At 51.8% G+C, this 23285-nt stretch overlaps 1 protein-coding gene across 1 annotated transcript; it reads right to left on the bottom strand.

The window, feature by feature from the left end:
- mypn (myopalladin) lies at positions 1-22990 on the bottom strand (the record flags this gene model as incomplete). Its single annotated transcript, XM_084461357.1, has 22 exons — positions 1-179; positions 290-423; positions 524-689; positions 1121-1328; positions 1977-2109; positions 2604-2686; positions 2796-2945; positions 3734-3955; positions 5176-5253; positions 7081-7219; positions 9012-10045; positions 10148-10526; positions 11281-12172; positions 12262-12378; positions 12787-12810; positions 13095-13236; positions 16364-16438; positions 16578-17031; positions 17129-17180; positions 17664-17839; positions 21645-22300; positions 22694-22990. The coding sequence occupies 22 exons, from the start codon at positions 22988-22990 to the stop codon at positions 1-3; spliced, it is 5790 nt and encodes a 1929-aa protein (XP_084317483.1).
- Between the last annotated feature and the right edge of the window lie 295 nt (positions 22991-23285).

Below are 23285 nucleotides of genomic sequence, written 5' to 3'. Positions count from 1 at the left end.
TCACAGCTCGTCACTCTCCAGCTGCGCCTCCTCGGGGGAGCTGGAGAACAGGAAGGGTCCGGGGTCCGAGGTGGGGGAGGTTGACCGGAGGTCCAGGCCCTGACCGCTCAGCGCAGCGTAGCGGCTCCCCGCCCGCCCACTCCTCTTCAGGGGAACAGGGACCTGCTGGTGCCACTGGGCTGGAGCCCGCAGACATGCTGGGATTAGAGAGGCGCTTTCCCTCCTCCAGACTGGGACGTTGCTCATAAAGACTTGGTTGGCGCTGGACTGATACGTACATAATACTCACCATAGATGTCTAGTCTAGCTGTGCATGATATGATACCAGCCTCGTTTTTAGCTGACACCGTGTACCAACCAGCATCCTCCTTCCTGGTTGGCTGAATCAGGAGGCGGACGTATCCCGTGGCATCCTGGTGCATGCTGCAATAACAACACGCATGAAACGTTAGACGGTGTCATCATTTGTGCCGTGACACCGTAGCAGATGGTGTAGCGGTTTGGGAGGGTGTGAGGAACTGACGTGACTCTGTCCTTGGTGTGAGGGATGGTGTCGTTGTCTTTCTTCCAGAAGATGGTGGGCGGGGGCATGCCTGCCACCCTGCACTCCAGCCTGACGGGGGCGCCCTCTGCGATGCCCGTGTTCTGCAGCTTCTCCACAAACTGGGGCGGCCGCTTCATCTCTTTCTCTGCCGGGACACATTCATGGTTTTATTTGTACAGGGACATATTAATCAACAGCACACATTCAAAACATGACTATAAATATGTCAGTATTAGCTTAAAGCTGATTTTCGACTGTTGTCCCTGGGCGTAGTGTTAAGGCCGCTAAACACAATTAATAACAATTAAATTAACAATTAATTAATTAACAATTAAACATGGACATCGTCTGGACATTGCCCTTCAGCTGAGTGCAACACCGGTCAACAGCCCTTTAGACTGATCTGTGATCAGGTATTCACTGTACCGCCTGAAGACATTCTATTCTATTTCTATTCTATTTCTATTTCTATTCTATTCGCCGTGCCGCCTGTATCTGTCGTGCCCTCTGATGTACAGTAAGAACATGTAGCCGCCGCGCCGTGAACCCAGAGAAGGGTCTGGAACAACGCCTCACCCACGACCCTCAGCTCCAGACAGAAGGAGCTCTGTCCAGCCTTGTTGCTGGCGATGCAGGTGTACGTTCCCGCGTCGCTCTGCGTCAGCGGGTCGATGACCAGCGAGTGGACGCTGTTCTCCCGCACCAGCATCTTGTGGTAGAGGTCTGGATAGATGGGCCTGCCGTTCACCAGCCACATCAGCTCCGGGTTCGGAAGTCCACTCACCTGGAGAAGGGTTAGGGTCAGCGTCATGTCCAGGGGGTGGGGTTAGGGTTAGGCTAGGGGTGGGCTTGTCCATCAAGCTGCCTCACGCTACAGAAACAGGAGATAGGCTCCTGCCCTATGGGCCACTAGGCCCCAGAAACATTGCTTCTCAAAAAGGCTTATTTACTTACTCACCTGGAAAAAAACAGATCGTTTACTGAACCAAATACAGCATTTTCAATTAAAAGTAGCTTAAGTACACTTAAGATGTTTTAAAAGTAGCGTGTACACTTAAGATGTTTTAAAAGTATCGTGTACACTTAAGATGTTTTAAAAGTAGCGTGTACACTTAAGATGTTTTAAAAGTATCGTGTACACTTAAGATGTTTTAAAAGTAGCGTGTACACTTAAGATGTTTTAAAAGTAGCGTGTACACTTAAGATGTTTTAAAAGTAGCGTGTACACTTAAGATGTTTTAAAAGTAGCGTGTACACTTAAGATGTTTTCAGAATGATGAAACTGTATACACACATAAAAACCCCATGATTCTCTTATTCCATCCGATGAGGCCTGTCCCCTGTCCCCTCACCCCCCTTAGTCTGGCCTGTCCCCTGTCCCCTCACCCACCCACCCTGTCCCCTCACCCACCCGACCTGTCCCCTCACCCACCTTACAGTCCAGTCTGCACATCCGTCCCTCGTGCGCCACCATGTCACCTGGCGCCTGGAGGAAGTGAGGTCGGTAGAAGCGCTCCTGGGTCCCCTCTCCCCCCTCCTCCACTTCCTGGACCCGGGCCCGCACCCTGGGGGCGCCAGATTGAGCACAACACATTCAAGTCATATAGAAAAGTTATAGTAATATAATAAAGTAATAAAGTATTTCTATATGCTCTGACTGGATGTAACTGTTGGTGTGGTTCTGTCATCATAAATTCTACAAGATCGAATGTGGATTTGAGGTTTTGTATGGCCGCTTAATCTGTCTGACGTGCGTGTAATCAATCAATCAAAGCTTTATTTGTATAAGATTGTGTAAGATGAAACTGTCGCCACCATCTTGAGCGGTGTGAGCTGATCTAGGTCCTCATGCTGTAGACGGACCCTAAGGGGACCCACTGCCTCCCTGCTTGAACTCAGCATCAAGGGTGTTAATTGGGGGGTTAGATCACCAACTGATTCACCGCTCCCCCAGGGAAGAACACATTTCACACACGCGGGTGTGGGACAATCATTGGGACTTTAACCTTTAACCTTTCTTCAGCCCTGCTGTCCGCAGCGCTCACTCAGTCCTGCTCACCTCTGAGAGTGAATCATGGGGGTCAGACGGTTTCGGACGGGACCCGTTTGGACGATCAAGTGACCGGAGCAGCTGATTCGTCCCTGGGGGGGTATTAAACCGCAAATCAGAATGAGCCATGGGGGGAGAGTGTTTCCAGGTGAAGCAGCTCAGGCAGCGTGCGTGTGTGTGGGAGGAGCTAACGTCCTGTACCTGGGGGTTAGACGCCATGAAGGTGTAGTTGCCATCATCGTCGTTGATCGTGGACTCGATGTGTAGAGCACAAGTTCCATCTCCCTCCCTGAGCTTCTTATAATGCTCATTTTTCCGCAGGATCTGCTTCCCGTCCTTGAACCAGTAAACCTTGAGACACGCAGGGACCAGAAGACATGAACCAGTAAACCTTGAAGAGACACGCAGGGACCAGAGCTCATGAACCAGTAAACCTTGAGACACGCAGGGACCAGAAGACATGAACCAGTAAACCTTGAGACAGGCAGGGACCAGAGTACATGAACCAGTAAACCTTGAAGAGACACGCAGGGACCAGAGCACATGAACCAGTAAACCTTTAACAGACACGCAGGGAGCACATGTCATGAATCATCACTAGTCGTCATTTATCAAGTCACAGACTAGTCTGTTTAGTACGCTCCATGAAGTCACAGACTAGTCTGTTTAGTACGCTCCATGAAGTCACACACTAGTCTGTTTAGTACGCTCCATGAAGTCACAGACTAGTCTGTTTAGTACGCTCCATGAAGTCACAGACTAGTCTGTTTAGTACGCTCCATGAAGTCACAGACTAGTCTGTTTAGTACGCTCCATGAAGTCACAGACTAGTCTGTTTAGTACGCTCCATGAAGTCACAGACTAGTCTGTTTAGTACGCTTCATGAAGTCACACACTAGTCTGTTTAGTACGCTCCATGAAGTCACACACTAGTCTGTTTAGTACGCTCCATAAACTCACAGACTAGTCTGTTTAGTACGCTCCATGAAGTCACACACTAGTCTGTTTAGTACGCTCCATAAACTCACAGACTAGTCTGTTTAGTACGCTCCATGAAGTCACACACTAGTCTGTTTAGTACGCTCCATGAAGTCACAGACTAGTCTGTTTAGTACGCTCATGAGGTCCTGCTCTCTCACCTTGGGGATGGGGATCCCCAGTATTTTACAGGAGAAGGTGACGGGGACCCCCTCCATGGCTCGGTAGTTCTTCAGCTTCTTGTCGAAGATGGGGGCGATGCACCTCCCTGAGGGAATCTCGTCATGCTGCACCTCGTCGTCCGACTCCTCCACCGGCGTGCGCTCCAGACGGAACTCGATCTCACTCATCAGCCTCTGCTCAAAGTTGGACACCTTGTACTCCTGGAAGCAGGAAGCCACCACGTCAGCGCCATCACAACGGCCTCGTCTAAGTTCAGCACTCAGCAAGTCAGGGAAGCACTGAGATGTTCACACATGCAAAGAACATGAACCATGAAACTGATTTAACAACATGCTGCAAATAAAATGGCTGGAAATAACGCCGGTCCCCCAAACGTATAAATGGACCTGGAACAGGTTCTGAATGTGAAGGAGACCTATTCACCTAGAGAAGCTAAACACATACTGGACCAGAATGGGTTTTGAGGAGGAATCAGACTATATCATCACCATTTTATTGGACCAGTTTCCCTGGACACAGTCCTGACCCGAGACTCAAACATACTCACTGTTATTGAGTCTAGGGCTCGGCCTGTCTGACCTCACCACTGTGTTTAAGACACAATCTGTAGTTCCTGTCACCTCATACTGGACATGGACGTCCCAGACTGTGGGTTTAAACCTTCACAACAGCCATGCAATAGCCATCATTCTCTGGGTGTCATTGGACTTATTCTGCTGCCCAGATCAGAACAAACCCAATGAGGATCAAAAACAAATTGTAATTGTAAAATGCTAGTCTTGGAAACGCAGACCCTCATCTTGTGTCCAGCTGTCTACGAGAGACAAGTCAATCACCAAACTGCAGGAAATATTTCCAAGACCAACTAACACAGATAGCCAGGTCTTTTATTTTACGTACGAAGTGAAAACCCTGCATAATTAAGGGCTACTGTTTTCTCCTTTAGGACTGAAGTCATAATAATTAATATCACATATTTAACATGAACATGGGTGCAGATGATGGATGTTTCTGGAATGTACAGACATCTGGAGACACGGGTTGGAAATCCAGATGATAAAACGGGGAGGATGACAATTGACTTCTTTATTTCTAATTCAGTAAACTGAACTCAAATGAAGGGAATAAAGGCAGCAGGCTTTTCTTTTAGGAAACAAGACAATAATTCTAATGGAATATTCTGTTGAAACGGTTCTGACACATTTACACAGACAACAGCTGGAAATACGTTTGTGTCTGATAGACTTACACTATGCCTACTCAAAACTAGTTCTGAATTATTCATGCATGTGATATTAGTTGACAAAAGCTGAAATGATTAGAACCATTAACCATATCTGGACTGAACAGTATCCATACTTTGGGACGGCTCGGTGAGCATAGTGGTGTGTGAGGGAGGGAAGGTCAAAGGTCATGGTACCTCGTCATAGTTAAACACAGTAGCAGGAATGTTTGGTCCGAGGGGTGTGCTCGCTGACCTCCCCTCATAAGGCGGCTTCTATGAGAGGATAGGGATGAATGATGAACAGCAGCGTACACACACACACACACACACACACACACACACACACTAATGGACACACTATGATGGACACTTCACACATGTTAGTGATCGGGTGAAGGACACTAATGAGTGAGTAGTGTGCATTTGAGATGCACTAATGAGTGCGTAGTGTGTTTGAGATGCACTAATAAGTGACTAATGTGTGTTTGAGATGCACTAATGAGTGCGTAGTGTGTGTTTGAGATGCACTAATGAGTGCGTAGTGTGTGTTTGAGATGCACTAATGAGTGCGTAGTGTGTTTGAGATGCACTAATGAGTGCGTAGTGTGTTTGAGATGCACTAATGAGTGCGTAGTGTGTTTGAGATGCACTAATGAGTGCGTAGTGTGTTTGAGATGCACTAATGAGTGCGTAGTGTGTGTTTGAGATGCACTAATGAGTGCGTAGTGTGTTTGAGATGCACTAATGAGTGCGTAGTGTGTGTTTGAGATGCACTAATGAGTGCGTAGTGTGTGTTTGAGATGCACTAATGAGTGAGTAGTGTGTGTTTGAGATGCACTAATGAGTGCGTAGTGTGTGTTTGAGATGCACTAATGAGTGCGTAGTGTGTGTTTGAGATGCACTAATGAGTGCGTAGTGTGTTTGAGATGCACTAATGAGTGAGTAGTGTGTGTTTGAGATGCACTAATGAGTGCGTAGTGTGTTTGAGATGCACTAATGAGTGCGTAGTGTGTTTGAGATGCACTAATGAGTGCGTAGTGTGTTTGAGATGCACTAATGAGTGCGTAGTGTGTGTTTGAGATGCACTAATGAGTGCGTAGTGTGTTTGAGATGCACTAATGAGTGAGTAGTGTGTGTTTGAGATGCAGGCTGTCCCAGGTGAAGATGAGGAGGAGGAGTGATGGATCTCAGGGTTAGTCTGAATGTATTCATTCCCTCTCAGCTCAGAGTCTCAGAGTCTGAACTGTTGATAGATCGGAGACGTTGGTCCCTCAGAGCAGCTGAATGTGAGGGTTATGCTGTATGAGAGCAAACAGGAAACAAGTGAGAATCAACCATGCAGTCTCTCCACTTGTCCTTTCAAAACCTCCAGAGAGTCAAGCACTGGTTTAGATCATTCACTGGTTTAGAGATCATTCACTGGTTTAGAGATCATTCACTGGTTTAGAGATCATTCACTGGTTTAGAGATCATTCACTGGTTCCAGGCCAAGCTACATCAGATACTGTATGTATGCATTTGTTTAGATGCATATTCAGGCAAACCGACAGTAGGGAGAGATCATGTGTATTGAGAGAGATCATCTCTATTGAGAGAGATCATGTGTATTTAGAGAGATCATCTCTATTGAGAGAGATCATCTGTATTGAGAGAGATCATGTGTATTGAGAGATATCATGTGTATTGAGAGAGATCATGTGTATTGAGAGATATCATGTGTATTGAGAGAGATCATGTGTATTGAGAGAGATCATCTGTATTGAGAGATATCATCTGTATTGAGAGAGATCATGTGTATTGAGAGATATCATGTGTATTGAGAGAGATCATGTGTATTGAGAGAGATCATGTGTATTGAGAGAGATCATCTCTATTGAGAGAGATCATCTGTATTGAGAGAGATCATGTGTATTGAGAGAGATCATGTGTATTGAGAGAGATCATGTGTATTGAGAGAGATCATGTGTATTGAGAGAGATCATGTGTATTGAGAGAGATCATGTGTATTGAGAGATATCATGTGTATTGAGAGAGATCATGTGTATTGAGAGAGATCATCTGTATTGAGAGATATCATCTCTATTGAGAGATATCCAGTACCTGCTGTCCGGAACGCGAGGTCTCGTCTTTGAAGCGAAGCTTCTTCTCAAAGTCCTGGATGAGCGAGTCTTTGTCCCGGATGAAGTCGTCTGCCTGTAGACGGACCCGGGGCGTCTTCTTCAGGATGCCCTGCGGAGGCCTGCGTAAAACACGTTGGTTCAGTAGCAGTCACTGAGTTGAGCAGGTCTACAAACCTCATCCCTGGCTGAGCCCGTTCTAGAAACCTCATCCCGGCTGAGCCCGTTCTAGAAACCTCATCCCGGCTGAGCCCGCGTTCTAGTAACCTCATCCCCGGCTGAGCCCGTTCTAGAAACCTCATCCCGGCTGAGCCCGTTCTAGTAACCTCATCCCGGCTGAGTCCGTTCTAGAAACCTCATCCCGGCTGAGTCCGTTCTAGAAACCTCATCCCGGCTGAGCCCGTTCTAGTAACCTCATCCCGGCTGAGCCCGTTCTAGAAACCTCATCCCGGCTGAGCCCGTTCTAGAAACCTCATCCCCAGCTGAGCCCGTTCTACAAACCTCATCCCTGGCTGAGCCCGTTCTAGTAACCTCATCCCTGGCTGAGCCCGTTCTAGAAACCTCATCCCTGGCTGAGCCCGTTCTAGAAACCTCATCCCTGGCTGAGCCCGTTCTAGTAACCTCATCCCGGCTGAGCCCGTTCTAGAAACCTCATCCCCGGCTGAGCCCGGTCTAGAAACCTCATCCCTGGCTGAGCCCGGTCTAGAAACCTCATCCCTGGCTGAGCCGGTCTAGAAACCTCATCCCGGCTGAGCCCGTTCTAGAAACCTCATCCCCGGATGAGCCCGTTCTAGAAACCTCATCCCTGGCTGAGCCCGGTCTAGAAACCTCATCCCGGCTGAGCCCGTTCTAGTAACCTCATCCCGGCTGAGCCCGTTCTAGAAACCTCATCCCCGGCTGAGCCCGGTCTAGAAACCTCATCCCTGGCTGAGCCCGGTCTAGAAACCTCATCCCTGGCTGAGCCGGTCTAGAAACCTCATCCCGGCTGAGCCCGTTCTAGAAACCTCATCCCCGGATGAGCCCGTTCTAGAAACCTCATCCCGGCTGAGCCCGTTCTAGAAACCTCATCCCGGCTGAGCCCGTTCTAGAAACCTCATCCCGGCTGAGCCCGTTCTAGAAACCTCATCCCGGCTGAGCCCGTTCTAGAAACCTCATCCCGGCTGAGCCCGTTCTAGAAACCTCATCCTGGCTGAGCCCGTTCTAGAAACCTCATCCCGGCTGAGCCCAGTGAACTCAACTCAACTCAATACCGAGGTTGCCCTCATTTACAGTGACGACGAGTAAGAAAAAGTGCAAAGATAAAACAAGAATGACAATAATAAGACAATAATAATGGTGCGTTCGTTTATAACTGGGAGGTGCAAATTGCGACTTGCTACTAGGAATTATTAAATAAAACACCGCATGAACTCGCACTTCCTCGTCGCAAATTCGGATATGGAGGAGAGCAGGGGGAAGAAGGAGGAGCAGGAGGAGAGCAGGGGGGAGGAGGAGGAGCAGGAGGAGAGCAGGGGGGAGGAGGAGAGCAGGGAGGAGGAGGAGAGCAGGGAGGAGGAGGAGAGCAGGGAGGAGGAGGAGAGCAGGGAGGAGGAGGAGAGCAGGGGGGAGGAGGAGAGCAGGGAGGAGGAGGAGAGCAGGGGGGAGGAGGAGAGCAGGGAGGAGGAGGAGAGCAGGGGGGAGGAGGAGGAGGAGGAGGAGAGCAGGGGGGAGGAGGAGGAGGAGGAGGAGAGCAGGGAGGAGGAGGAGGAGGAGAAGAAGGAGAGCAGGGGGAGGAGGAGGAGGAGGAGGAGGAGAGCAGGGGGGAGGAGGAGGAGCAGGAGGAGAGCAGGGAGGAGGAGGAGGAGAGCAGGGAGGAGGAGGAGAGCAGGGGGGAGGAGGAGGAGGAGGAGAGCAGGGAGGAGGAGGAGGACTCACGCTGCGGGGGCGCTACGGGGCAGGCCCATGGCGTTGGTGGGCTGCGAGGCGGGCAGCGAGGGAAGGACGGAGCTGAGGAAGGCCACGGGGTTCTGGATGGGGCTGGGGGTGGAGCTGCTGGAGGTCGGGGACGAGGCCTGCGGGGGCGAGTGAGGCTGCAGGGCGAACACCGAGGTGAGGAAGGCGGCGGACACCAGGGTGGGAGAGGTCACGTAGGCCGGCGGGCTGGTCGGCGAGCGCAGCACCCTGGTGGCGAGGACCCGGGCCCGAGGAGAGAAGGGGGCGGAGCCAGGGGAGGGCGCCAGGGAGGCGTGGAGCTCGGCGGCCAGCTCGTTGAGCCGGGGGACGGGGGACTCGGTGGGGGACGGACTCCTAACGGGGGACAGGCTCTGGGCAGCGATGAACTCCTTGGGCCGGACGTAGTTGAAGCTCTGGGACGAGGGCGCCAGGTTCATCAGGGAGGCGTGGCTTGCCCTCAGCATGGGGGAAGGGGAGGAGCTCTGAAGGGACTGGGCAGCCTTGCTCAGAGACGCGGGGATGGAGCTGAGGGAGGCCGCGGGGGCCGCGCTGAGGTGGGGGCCGGGGGGGGGGCTGAACGAGGCCGTGCTGAGGTGAGGGGCAGGGGGGGAGCTGAACAGGGGGGCAGGCTGGCCCCGGGGCAGGGAGAAGGGGGCCAGGCTCAGGTGGGAGGCGTGGATGGTGTTCAGGTGGGAGGCGTGGCTGGTGCTCAGGTGGGAGGCGTGGATAGTGTTCAGGTGGGTGGAGGTGGGTGTGCTGGTCATACCAGCGTTGGGGTGGTGTGCAGGAGCGGTGCTCAGCTGAGGCGCGGGGGGAGGGGAGGTCATGGGAGGAGCGGGGGCTATATTTAGCCGGGGGGCGGAGGGCAGGGAGCTTTTAGGAGGAGCAGGGGCTGAGTTCACTAGGGGCGCAAAGGGAGCGCTTGGTAAGAGTGCAGGGGCAGCGCTCGCTACAGGTGCAGGGGTGGGGTTCAGGGGAGGGGCGGAGGCAGCCAGTATGGGTGTGGGGGCGGGGTTCTGCAGGGACACAGGCGTGAGTGGGGAGGGGGGGGGCTGGAACTGGGGCTGGGCCTGGGGGAGGAGCTGGGTTTGAGTCTGAGGGAGGGGCTGGGTTTGGGCCTGGGGGAGGAGCTGGGTTTGGGCCTGGTGGAGGGGTTGGGTTTGGGCCTGGTGGAGGAGCTGGGTTTGGGCCTGGTGGGTTTGGGCCTGGTGGAGGGGCTGGGTTTGGGCCTGGGGGAGGAGCTGGGTTTGGGCCTGGGGGAGGAGCTGGGTTTGGGCCTGGTGGAGGGGTTGGGTTTGGGCCTGGTGGAGGAGCTGGGTTTGGGCCTGCTGGGTTTGGGCCTGGTGAGTTTGGGCCTGGTGGGTTTGGGCCTGGTGGTGGTGGTGGTGGTGGGTCCTGGCGGGCCAGGCAGAGGCCTCCTGTTGGCCCGAGGGATCCCCCTCCTGCTGCTGCTCCATCAGAACCTGGTTGTGGAGCAGCTGGAGCTGGACCGGGTCCCTGAGCAATGAGGGAGCAAAACAAACGGAGAGAAATGTACACAAGGTTCCGCTGTGTGCTCTGGGTTCTCATTTAGATCCTGAACGTGTCAGATAGTTGAACAGCACACTGTGTCGCACTAGAAGTAACGAGAGTTTCAGGCGAATTGTTTGCCCTTTTATGGGAGCGTTCAAATTAAACACCGTCCAAGCTCAGCTTCCATCTACAGTAGCAGACTTTTCCCACTTTCAGCTTATAAACTTACAGTATGCCAAAAACAGAGAATTAACACTGCTTCTAATAGCCTAACTTGACTACACCCATGCAAAACATCCGATAATAATTGAAGTATCATCCAACCTCTTGAAATAAAACACACAAACACCAGTGAGCAAAGATTCCTACCTGCCCAAAATCAGAAGTGCACTTACATATAGAGCTCCTCATCTTTCCTCTGACGCAGCTGGAAGCTCCACATATCTAAGCCCAGACGTGTCCAGCAGTCGGATGCAGACTGGGGTGTAGCAGCTCCACCAGAGCTCTAGAATGACCCTCCCACCTTCCCGGAGCTGCCTTTCTAAAACCAGCCCACCAAACCAGACCTACTGCATCAAGCTAAGGACCACGGAGCCAAGACCTCGTCTGCTCTCCCTGTGTGTTTAACTAGAGTATAAACAGTAGGGGAGCCGCCATGTCCACTGAGGAACGGTTTAACGCCTGGCCGGCCGTTCTGACTACTATCCCTGCAGACTGTCCACTCTCTGGCCATACTTACAGCTTGGGTTTGGCCCGCACTGGTGGTGGTTCCTTATTGGCTGACGCCAGAGCCAGGTCCTCATGTGATTGGTTGCTGGATGCGTCACTCTCCTCGTCCTCCTCGTCCTCGGGCAGTCTGAAGTGAACGCGGAGGCCCACCCTGGAGGTGGAGCGAGGCTCCCTGTGGTTCACCCGGACCCCCGACTTCAGGCATGATGAGGCGGGGGGGTCCGGCAGAGGCACCACGGTGGGGGTCACGTTCTGGTGGTTGGGGGTCCCGTCCACTTTAGCGGTCCCTCCTGCGGCAGGCTCAGGTGGAGGTCGAGAATCGTCCAGGTCGTTCTTGAGGCTGGGGCCTTGGGACTCCATCGTCGCACCGGAGAAGGGTTTGTAAAACGAGGGTCCGTCCCGACTGTTGTGGGCGTCTGGCCAGCGTGCGCCGGGGCCCGGCAGGTCCTGGTGCAGGGTGCTGAGGTACAGGGGGTCCAGACGGGGGGTGCTGGCGCTACGAGAGCCGCCCAGGCGGGGGCTACTGAGGCCCAGAGGGTCCAGGCAGGGGAGGCTGGCGCTGTGGGGGTCCTGACGGAGCATGCTGGAGCTGTGGGGGTCCAGACGCAGGGTGCTGGTGCTCAGGGGGTCCAGACGCAGGGTGCTGGTGCTCAGGGGGTCCAGACGCAGGGTGCTGGTGCTCAGGGGGTCCAGACGCAAGGTGCTGGTGCTCAGGGGGTCCAGACGCAGGGTGCTGGTGCTCAGGGGGTCCAGACGCAGGGTGCTGGAGTGGGGCTTGATGTTGTTGGTCACTTGGGGCTCAGACTGAGGGACTGAGAGGTCCAGTGAGGAGGCCTCTGGGATCTGGCTGGACTCTATAAAGTTGCCTTGACCTTTCACATGGTTGCTGCGAGGGTCGTTCCCTAGTGAGGTTCAGAAAGATGGACATCTCAACTTATAGATTTCATTTGTTGAATTTTTATTATCTTTCACTGTAGATCAGAGACGTTACCTTTGACCCTCAGAGCCGCGATGCTGGACACGGTCCCGTACTTGTTGCTCGCAGTGCAAGTGAACGTTCCAGAATCTTCAGGGAAGACTTCAGCAATGACCAACGTGCATATCTCCTCTACAGGGAACAAAACATGAGAATTCAAAAGAATATTGTTTGATATTTAATAAACAGTGGAATAACAACACATCTCAGTCAGACATTAAAGGTCCGAGCTGCTGCAGAGCAGTTGTTTCTAATGAATGTGGTTCTTCCCAGTGGCCCAGACTCAGAAACGCTCTGAGCCCAGGATGTTCGACCCAGGTGGAGAAGCTGCCTTATATGGTCCAGAAACAGGAGACACATTCTGGCGTATGTTCAGAGCAGTTAGACGAGGGGAAGTTACAGACTGTGTAAACATCTCAGGAGAGAGAGAGGGAGGGTGTCCACGATTATAAAGCACACACCATCGCATGTAGAAGAACTGCTCAATCAGCAACGACCATCAGCCAGTTCTGTGGATCTAAATAAGAGTGTAATATGTACCTGATTCAGCCATGGATCTAGGCTCTGAAAAAGACAAGAAGAAAACAGCATAGCGCTTGGTGTCATTTGCATAGACAATGTACAGTATAAACTATTCTTTAGTAAAGCATGAATCAAACATATTTCATTAAATATTGAATATGTTTATTAATATAATATGTGAGAATGACAAATTCTGGACATCATAGGAATATAAATGAATATGAATAAAACATATCTAATGACTCATAAATCGATAGAACAAGCAGAGAAAGGATCAGAGTAGGTAAACAGGGAGAATGGCGTTCTGCGCTTGGACACAAGCCTACTCTTCTGGAGGATCCTGAAGTCGGGGGAGTCCTGGATGGAGACCCCCTCTCTGTACCAGTTCACCCGGGCGGACGGGATCCCCTTCACACGGCTCTCTAGCACCACCAGCTGGCCCTCCAGCGCCAACACGTCCTGCAGAGACTGGGGGGCCAGAGAGAAGCACCGATATAGATATATACCACCAGAGACTGTGGGGTCAGAGAGAAGCAGAAATATATATAGATAGATATACATACCAACAGAGACTGTGGGGCCAGAGTAAATAATATTTATTATTTCACTCAAAATGGTAAATGGACTGCACTTATATAGCGCTTTTCCACCTTAGTGGCACTCAAAGCGCTTTACAATGGCCTCTCATTCACCCATTCACACACACATTCACACACCAATGGCGGTAGCTGCCATGCAAGGTGCTAACCTGCTCATTGGGAGCAATTTGGGGTTAGATGTCTTGCTCAAGGACACTTCAACATGTGGACAGTCGGAGCTGGGATTCGAACCACTGACCCTTCGATCATTGAACGACCCGCTCTACCAACTAGAGATAGAGAAACTGGTGGATGCGAAGTACGTCACCAAGTTGGATGGTCCAGAGGGGGATTCGAGGTTCGCCAGTGGGCGAGCAACGACCCTGAGGTGGTGAAGCACCTTCCCCCAGAGGCTCAGTCTGTCACCTCTGACCTCTGGCTCTCCCAGACAGGTGTCGACCCCCAGGAATCCACACTGGGGTTGCGGTGGAGTTGCGTTCCAGACTGTCTGGGGTACAAGCACTGTGTATCACCCACCGGAATTCCCACATTGCGCATCATCTACCGCACATTGGCCAGTCAATATGACCCCTTAGGGTACCTTCTACCCTACACCACCAGAGCTAAAGTGCTGGTACAGGACTTGTGGAAGACTAAACAAGGCTGGAATGAATCAGCCCATCAGACCTGGCCGAGCAGTGGTCAAAGTGGGAGCAGGAGCTGACAGACATCTCGAGCATCACACTGCCTCGTTGCTATATGTCTTCCTGTGCTGATCAACGTGGAGTGGAGAGGGAATTGCACGTCTTCTGTGATGCCTCTGAACGATCTTATGGCTCCGTGGCATATCTCTGTGTCAATGACTTCCTGAATCACATCCATGTGGCGTTCGTCATGGCTCGTTCCCAGGTGTCGCCAAAAAAGCAAATGTCGATGCCTAGGCTGGAACTCAGTGCTGCAGTGCTGGGAGCACAACTTGCCTCGACCCTAAAGGCTGAGCTCACTCTGCCGCTAACCCAGACTGTCCTGTGGAGTGACTCTACGACTGTCCTAACCTGGCTGAAGTCTGAGTCCTGCCTTTATAAGGTATACGTCGGGACACGCATCGCCGAAATCCAGGATGTCACGGCATCTGAGGAATGGAGGTACGTCGACAGCTCAAACAACCCAGCAGACGACCTGACGCGAGGTAAAAAAAAACTGCAGGACTTGGCTCAACCAAATCGATGGGGGACGGGACCCTCTTTCCTTAAGAAGCCTGAAAGCCATTGGCCAGTTTCTCCTGAGGCCTCATGCTTCTCCCAGGTAGATACCGAGAACACTGAACTGAAGAAGTCTGCAAGATCAGTGCAATGTCTGTCTCTGTCCGTGGACAGTCCTACCACCCATGATCCCTCTCAGTATAAAAGCTGGGAATAACTCCTGACTGCTATGGAGCAAACCATGACCAAAGTGGCCAATGCCTCTAACAAGATCTCGGCCGAGGTCGTTTTGCTATGGCAAGCACAAGCAGACAGTTTCCCAGAGTAGCTTGACGCCCTTGGGAAGGACAAACCACTGTCAAATAAGAGCTGACTCCTCCAACTGTCGCCAGAACTTGAGGAAGAACTCGGGTTGATCAGAGTGGGGGGCAGGTTACGACGGTCTCCAGACCTGGATCCTGATTTGATTCACCCGATTATTCTGGACCCCAAGCATCCTACCATGCAGCTCATCATTAAGCATTATGACGAGTCTCTGCTGCTTCCTGGCCCAGAAAGTGTATGGAAAGCTGCGGCGTAAGTACTGGGTTCTGAGGGGGAGAGCGGCCATCCGCAAGCACCAATACTCCTGCAGAGAGTGCCACAAATGGAAATCCTCACCAGACGTGCCGAAAATGGCCGACCTGCCCCCAGCAAGATTATGGCTCTACAAACAACCTTTCTGGTCCACAGGTGTAGATTGTTTTGGGCCATTCACTATCAGTCACAGTCGTCGTACCGAAAAACTCTGGGGGATCCTGTTCAAATGCCTGACTACACACTGTGTGCATCTGGATCTCTTGGAGAGTCTGGACATGGATGCATTCCTCCTAGCTCTTCGCCGCTTCGTATCCCGACAGGGTAAACCCTGGGAGATCCTATCACATCGAGGCACCAATTTCCGAGCAGGGGATCGCAAGCTCAAAGAGTGCTTCCAAGCCATGTAACCAGATCTCAAAGCACATCTCGCAACACAGCAAATCACCTTCCGGTTCAATCCTCCCGGGGCCCCACACTTCGGTGGTGCTTAGGAACGCGGGATCAAGTCTGTGAAGAATGCCCTGCGAGTGGTCCTCGGGAGCCAGACTGTCAGACACGATGCTTTGGACAGTCCTTATCGAGGTGGAGGGAATTCTTAACGCAAAGCCCCTTGGATACCTCTCCGCTGCTGCATCTGATCCTGATCCAGTGACTCCTAATCTGCTCTTGATGGGGCGGCAAGATGCATCCCTGCCACAAGCCATGTTCGCCGACAGCAATTTAATCGGACGCCGTAGGTGGCGCCATAGCCAGATGCTGGTGGACCACTTCTGGGCAAGGTTCATCAGGGACTACTTAACCAGTTTACAAACCAGGGGGAAGTGGTGGAAGGAGGTTCGGAACATTGCGGTAAGGACCAAAGTTCTGATCATCGACCCCCAACTGCCACAGGCCTCATGGCCTGTGGGTCGAGTGCTCACAACCACACCTGGACAGGATGGTAGGGTCCGGTCCGTGGACATTCAAGTCGGCGCTCAAACCTTCACCCGACCAGTATCACGACTGGTTGTACTCCCTGAACTTGAAGGGGAATGATGGTGGGAGTCCTTTATGGTTCTGGAATTGGCTTCAATTCCGGGGCGGCTATGTAAAGAACTCCCCAGAGTAAAGCACAGATATAGATACCACCAGGAAGTGACAGACATTTTATGAATGCATCTTCTTGGATAATTCCAACTATTGATGTGATGAATTCAGAATGTTGGATTGAATAGTTGTTGACGGGCAGTGGTTTACCTTTGTGAACACAGGGGCAGCCATGATAGGACCCCCGTCTAGTCCAAGAGGACAGGACTCGCTGGAATACTGACTCTGGACACAGGAATAAAGAGAAAACATAAAGTTACACTTACATTATTCCTTTACAGTATCAAACTGTACACTGTATCGAGTGACATTGTGACATAGTGACACTATCAAATCAATCATAAAGACCTCAAGCGGTAACTACCTCGGTTTGAGAGGGAGCCAGGTGACCCGGGGGTGCGGAGGAGACTTCCTGGGTCAGGGGTGTGGTCAGGGCGGGTAGCGCTGTGGACGATGGCGGCTCCGCCGGTGCTGACTTGTCCTGCTCAGGTGCAGGGGTAGCTTCTGTATCCACAGGTGACAGAGGAGGAACTACATGGACAGGTAAGGGTGTTGTCACTTCCTGGGCGGGTACTAGTGCAGAGCCCAGCTGATTGGACAGTGCGGCTGAGGCGTCCGGGACAGGAAGCAGAGCGGCGGCTCCGTGGACGAGTGGAGACGCTGTGGTCACCGGGCTGGCTGTTTGGGACGGGACCCCCTGCTGCTGCGGCTCCTCCTCCGGGCTGACGGGGGGGAGAAGAGGAGGGGCCTCTCCCACGCCCACACCCTCCCTGGCGCCGGCCCCCGGGGGCTCGGACTGGGCTGGCCTGGCTGGTTGCCTTTGGGTTTACAAGGGGAGAAGGACCAGGTCACTGTCATTCTACTGTCATTCTACTGTCTTTCAGCTCCATTGTGTGTGAGAGTAAAGACACTCACTGTGCTACGTGGCCACCATGCTGCTCCCCTTCTGAGTCTGAGGAGGAGGCACCTGCAAACATCACAAAGGTCCATTAAACCCCTGACGGATCCTTGACGTAGAATCGACCAGCTCGACAAAAACAAGGCATGTGAAATAGGGATGTTAATAGTTAATCGACTAATTGCCGCTAAGAATTTACTCAAGTAAGATTTGGTTACTCGATTAATCGCTTGTTAATGGAACAGAACTTTTTGGTGGGGAACGAATGTTATCAACGGGAGTTGCGTGAAATGTAATCATGATTAAAGGTCTGACTGCACATGAAGGCGCCACGCCATGTAGTGAAGGCTAATTGGGATGCCGGGAAATTTCAACGACACAGCGGAAGAACACGCAAAAATGAAGCAAGCAAAGCGCAGTCCAGCGCGGGACGTTCTTATCATTGAATCGACTATCGTTTGTTGAGGTTAACAGTTATCGATGAATGAAATTCCTTGAAATTTGCAACCCTAGTGTGAGGAGAGGTCCGTGGGAGGGTCAGACTCGGGTCACCTTCGATGTAGATCTCTGCAGAGGTGGAGTCTGAGCCGTAGACGTTGGAGGCGAAGCAGGAGTAGCGCCCTGTGTCTTCCTCGAACGCCTCGGCGATGATCAGAGAGTGCAGCTCGCCGTCGGTCAGGATCTGGATGTCAGGGCTGTTCTCCAGCTCCTTTCCCTCACAGAACCACCTGCGTTAAACACACAGAACCGCCTGCGTTAAACACACAGAACCACCTGCGTTCAACACACAGAACCACCTGCGTTAAACACACAGAACCACCTGCGTTCAACACACAGAACCGCCTGCGTTCAACACACAGAACCACCTGCGTTCAACAAACAGAAGCACCTGCGTTCAACACACAGAACCGCCTGCGTTAAACACACAGAACCACCTGCGTTAAACACACAGAACCACCTGCGTTAAACAACAACCAACACTCTTCACAGCCTTCACAACCAACACTCTTCACAGCCTTCACAACCAACACTCTTCACAGAGAGCGTCTCTCTCAGTCCCTCAGCGTTCCTGGAGGGCTGCCAGTAAAGGAAGCTAAACCAACCTGGAAGCACATCCCCATAGTTCTCCCTTTCCCTGGGAAAGAACAAGCCTTCGCTGACAGTAACACGCGGCTAGAATGACTGATGATGAGAGGACATGTGTGATAAGCAGGGCACAAACTTCACTACCTATTGGGTTACAGCTGAACAAACAGTGAATCCCGTTCAGTGGACTCCACAAGCCTCGGTGTCTGTGTCCTCCAGGTCTTTTCTGGGTGGATGAAGTAATGCTCAGATATATCCTATAAACCTTTGGGCAGGAGTTAATGTGCCACTGTACACCTCTACGCCCCATGTATATCTGGAGCTCAGCTAAAGTCTGTATAAAGCACATGGCCCATCACTCAAGGTTTTTCATTTAGACTTAATAGAAGATTTAGCTCCCAAACAGCCCCTTACACCTGTCTCAGAATGAGCAAATGAGCTTGAAATAAGTCTGATTTCAAGCTAATGAGATGAAATAGGCCACGTCTGATTCCCTACCAAACCACTTGAGTCAATATCATGAGGATATATAAAGACGTCAGGATACCTGAGCTCATACCAAAGGTCTTCTGTGGGTTGTCCTACAAGATATGCTTTGAGAAGAAGTGGTTCAAGTCCTGGTATCAAAAAACACAATCTACTATCCAACATCCCCTCAATGCCCCTCTGCTGATCTGAGCCTGGCACTGGGGTACGTGCGTTACTGGAATGTTCTGCCTATGTTCCATCTGGCAACGCATGTCATTTCTAATGAGTAAGGCTCTAATCTGAACCTATGAGTGATCGAGGAGCTGAGCTGCTCTCTGCACCTGTCAACTCTATTTTCCCTCTGGACCCCCGTAGCAGACAGGACCCCCCCCTGTCCAGGCGTCCCGACAACACACACACAACATACCACAACACACACACACAACATACCACAACACACACACACAACCTACCACAACACACACACACAAACAACACACGCTCAACACACGCATAACACACGCATAACACACGCTGAACATACGCTCAACACACACACAACACACACACAACATACCACAACACACACACACAACACACGCTCAACACACACACACAACACACACACAACACACGCACACCACGCACAACAACACACGCACAACACACACAACACACGCACAACATACCACAACACACGCACAACACACACACACGCACAACACACAACACACACACACACGCACAACACACACAACACACGCACAACATACCACAACACACGCACAACACACAACACACACACGCACAACACGCGCACAACCCACACACAACACATGAACAACACACACACAACACACGCACAACACACACACACAACACACACGCACAACACACACACAACACACGAACAACACACACACAACACACGCACACAACACACACACACGCACAACACGCGCACAACACACACACAACACACGAACAACACACACACAACACACGCACAACACACACACGCACAACATACCACAACACACACACAACACACGCACAATACACACACACAACACACGCACACGCTCAACACACACACAACATACGCACAACAAACACACAACACACGCACAACGCTAAACATAGACTAAGAACACGCATAATACTATCTCCTGACGCACCACAGACACTAAACCCTGAGATATGTGAACATGATGATGCTGGGCACATTAATAGCACTAATATTCCAGGAGAAACTACAGTGACATGACACATTCAGACCCTGTGACCATGAGCATCACACACAGACATTAAACACTAAAACACTTAAACAACCCCAAGCAGGACATGGAATGTCTCACCCAATTCCACTTTCATCTTTCTGTCAACAACATCGGCGATTCCATTATCAGACCCGAGTAACGAGCTCAGAGCCAGAGCTGTCTAGAAAGGGCTGAGAGAGACATTTCAGTAGGTGAACCATGTCCAGAGAGACCGGTCAGTAGGTGAGCCATGTCCAGAGAGACCGGTCAGTAGGTGAACCATGTCCAGAGAGACCGGTCAGTAGGTGAACCATGTCCAGAGGGACCGGTCAGTAGGTGAACCATGTCCAGAGGGACCGGTCAGTAGGTGAACCATGTCCAGAGAGACCGGTCAGTAGGTGAACCATGTCCAGAGGGACCGGTCAGTAGGTGAACCATGTCCAGAGGGACCGGTCAGTAGGTGAACCATGTCCAGAGAGACCGGTAGCCTCGAGGCTCTCAGACTGACCTCTCACAGCGGAGGGACACTAAGTTTGTCTTTCAATTCAAACAAGACTCCCGCCTTCATCGTCCCACCCAGACACCTGTTCAACCTGCAACATTCCTCTGATGTTCTGGGGACATTAGAGAAGAGGTGTCATTCTGTCCTCACGTGACTAACAGCAACGCTGATGCATCATCTTGTATGTAGTAGTAAGTTGTTCCCTAACCCTGTACTGACATTAATTTAATGCGGCACAATTTTGACCGACACTAGGATGATCTAATGTTCTGGATATAACCTAGACCAAACGCACGTGCACGCACGCACGCACGCACACACACACACACACACACACACACACGCGCACACACACACACAGCATTCGGTGTCAGCTGTTTGCTGGCGTTGTTTGTCAGACAAGCTCTATTAAAAAGAAAAAAGCAACATTTGCCTGAACTTACACCTCACATAGATATTTACTGTCAATATCTCTGACCAACACATGCTTAAGTTCAAGATCTGCTTCACTATCTTTGTTTACGTGGATCTCTCTATGAACCCAGGGGTCACTCGGTATGCTGGGGGCACTCCCACAGGCACCAGGGATGTTCAGAGCTATATTTGCCATATTGAAATGAAAACCAGGATCTAAGTTAATCTGATCATAACAACACAGACTTGGCTCTTCTGGACATCCAGGGGTAACCGCCACTGTAGCCTATTTCAAAACCAAACAAGCTTAAACCAAACACTTTATATCGAGCTATTTTAGGTTTGTAAAACACATCCTCAAATCAAAACTGTGTCACCTTTAAATTGTATCAATACGCATCACTCACCCTCAACTCCTTTAGCTGTCATTCCTCCTTTTAGATCATCCTGTCAACTATGTCATAATGTGGGCGGAGCAAGATCCTGTCATAGTTTTCAGGGGTCACGTGCCGATTGGCCACTCTGACTCACTACTCATCAACTCACCAACTATGGATTACATTTCAATATTTAACTATGGATTACATTTCAATATTTAATCGTTTTATAGTGACTCAAAGTGTTCGTACTAACATGCAGGGAACAGAACAGTGCAGATGGCTTGATAACCACAATAAAATATAAATAACAATAAACAAACTGAAGTACTAACAACTTTGTTTGTATACTCACTAAAGCACTAGCATTGAGGTGTGGTCTACCAGGTAGCGTGCAGTAGGGTTGGGAACGTTTGTTTTGTCTTACCGGACTTCGGGGATGGGGAGTCCTCTAACGATGCAGTCCAGCTGGACCTTGCTGCCCTCTGGAACCTCCCTGCTCTTCAGCTTGTGGATGAACTGTGGCGGCTCGTAGACGCTCTCTGTCTGGGCAGGGCTCTCTGCCTCGGCCTCCGTCATGTCCACAGCGTCGTAGCGGTCCTCTGGAAGCCTGCTGTCCGGCGCGGGGAGCTCCCTGGACCCTGCGTGGCCGAGCCCGGCCGAGTCCACCTGGACCTCAGGCTGGTAGCTGAAGGAAGGAGCAGGCCTCTCCATCTCCACAGGGACAACAGGTCTCTCCCTGTCATCCGTGCTCAGGGAGAACGCAGAACCGTCGGGCTGGGTCTTGTTCTGGTGCCGGCTGCGGTGGCTCTTGCAGGTTCTCGGTCGGACCCTCTTGGAGCTGTTGGCCTTGAAGAGAGACGACAGCTCCTCGATGAAGTCTGCGGCCTTGTTGAGGAACTCCTTCTTGGACTGGGTCTCCGGGCCGTACGACGTGTTCCTGGCCGCCATGTTGAAGTCCTCGAGGGTCCGGGCGGCCCGGTTGGTCCTGACCGCTTTGTCCTGCAGGGTGGGCTGGTGCGTGGGTCTGTCTGCTGAGGACATGGAGGGGGCCGGAGGAGGGTCTCTTCTCTCTGGGGCTGGCTGGACACAGGGCAGGACAGAGGGGGAGAGAGACAGGGCAGCCAGAGGCGAGGACTGGGCAGCGAAAGGGATGGAGGGGTTAGTGAGAGAGGGGGGGGAGGGGTTAGTGAGAGAGGGAGGGGAGGGGTTAGTGAGAGAGGGGGGGGAGGGGTTAGTGAGAGAGGGGGAAGAGGGGTTAGTGAGAGAGAGGGGGGAGGGGTTAGTGAGAGAGAGGGGGGAGGGGTTAGTGAGAGAAAGGGGGGAGGGTTTAGTGAGAGAAAGGGGGGAGGGGTTAGTGAGAGAAAGGGGGGAGGGGTTAGTGAGAGAGATGGGGGAGGGGTTAGTGAGAGAGAGGGGGGAGGGGTTAGTGAGAGAGGGGGCGGAGGGGGTGGTGGTGGAGGAGGTGAGGGTTGCCCTGCCCTCTGCCCTCTCCTCGTGGGGGTCATGTCCGATGGCTTGGCACGCCAGGTTCACACTCTTATCCAGCTCCTCCTGGCTCAGGAAGGCTGAGAGGTCGGGGAACTGGGGGTCGTCCCGCCCCGCAGGCTCCTCCGCGCGGCCCTTGAGGGCGCCATAGACCAGGCGGCGCGAGGAGGAGGAGTCAGATCGACTCACCTCGCTGTGTCTCTGGTGCGCGCGCGCCTCTGCCAGGTAGGTCTCTCTGAGCAGCTGGGACAGGGAGGGGGGGGGGTCCACCTGCTGCTCCGTCATGCTGGGGGGGGGAACACACACACCCCGCTGAGAATTCCTCATCACTCATCATTATGTTATTACTGAACTAACAGCTTATAACCATGTAGTAAGGCACCTTCAGACAGTTAATAGGGCCTGAAGTGATTTGAAGAGATATGGTGGGAAAAGGCTAAACACATTACCGAAATGTGCAATGCATTTAACAAAAAAGGTATATCACCATCAAAATGACAAGTTAAAATAGCTTCTCCATTTTTAGTTCAGAAATCTTTAAAACTTATTGTGGCTCAAGACATGTAGCCTTTCCCCATTT

The sequence above is a fragment of the Borostomias antarcticus genome, assembly GCF_949987555.1.
Source record: "Borostomias antarcticus genome assembly, chromosome: 2".
NCBI classification, from domain to species: Eukaryota; Metazoa; Chordata; class Actinopteri; order Stomiiformes; family Stomiidae; genus Borostomias; species Borostomias antarcticus.
The sequence above is the reverse complement of the archived record's forward strand: the minus strand, read 5'-3'. Positions and strand labels throughout refer to the sequence as shown.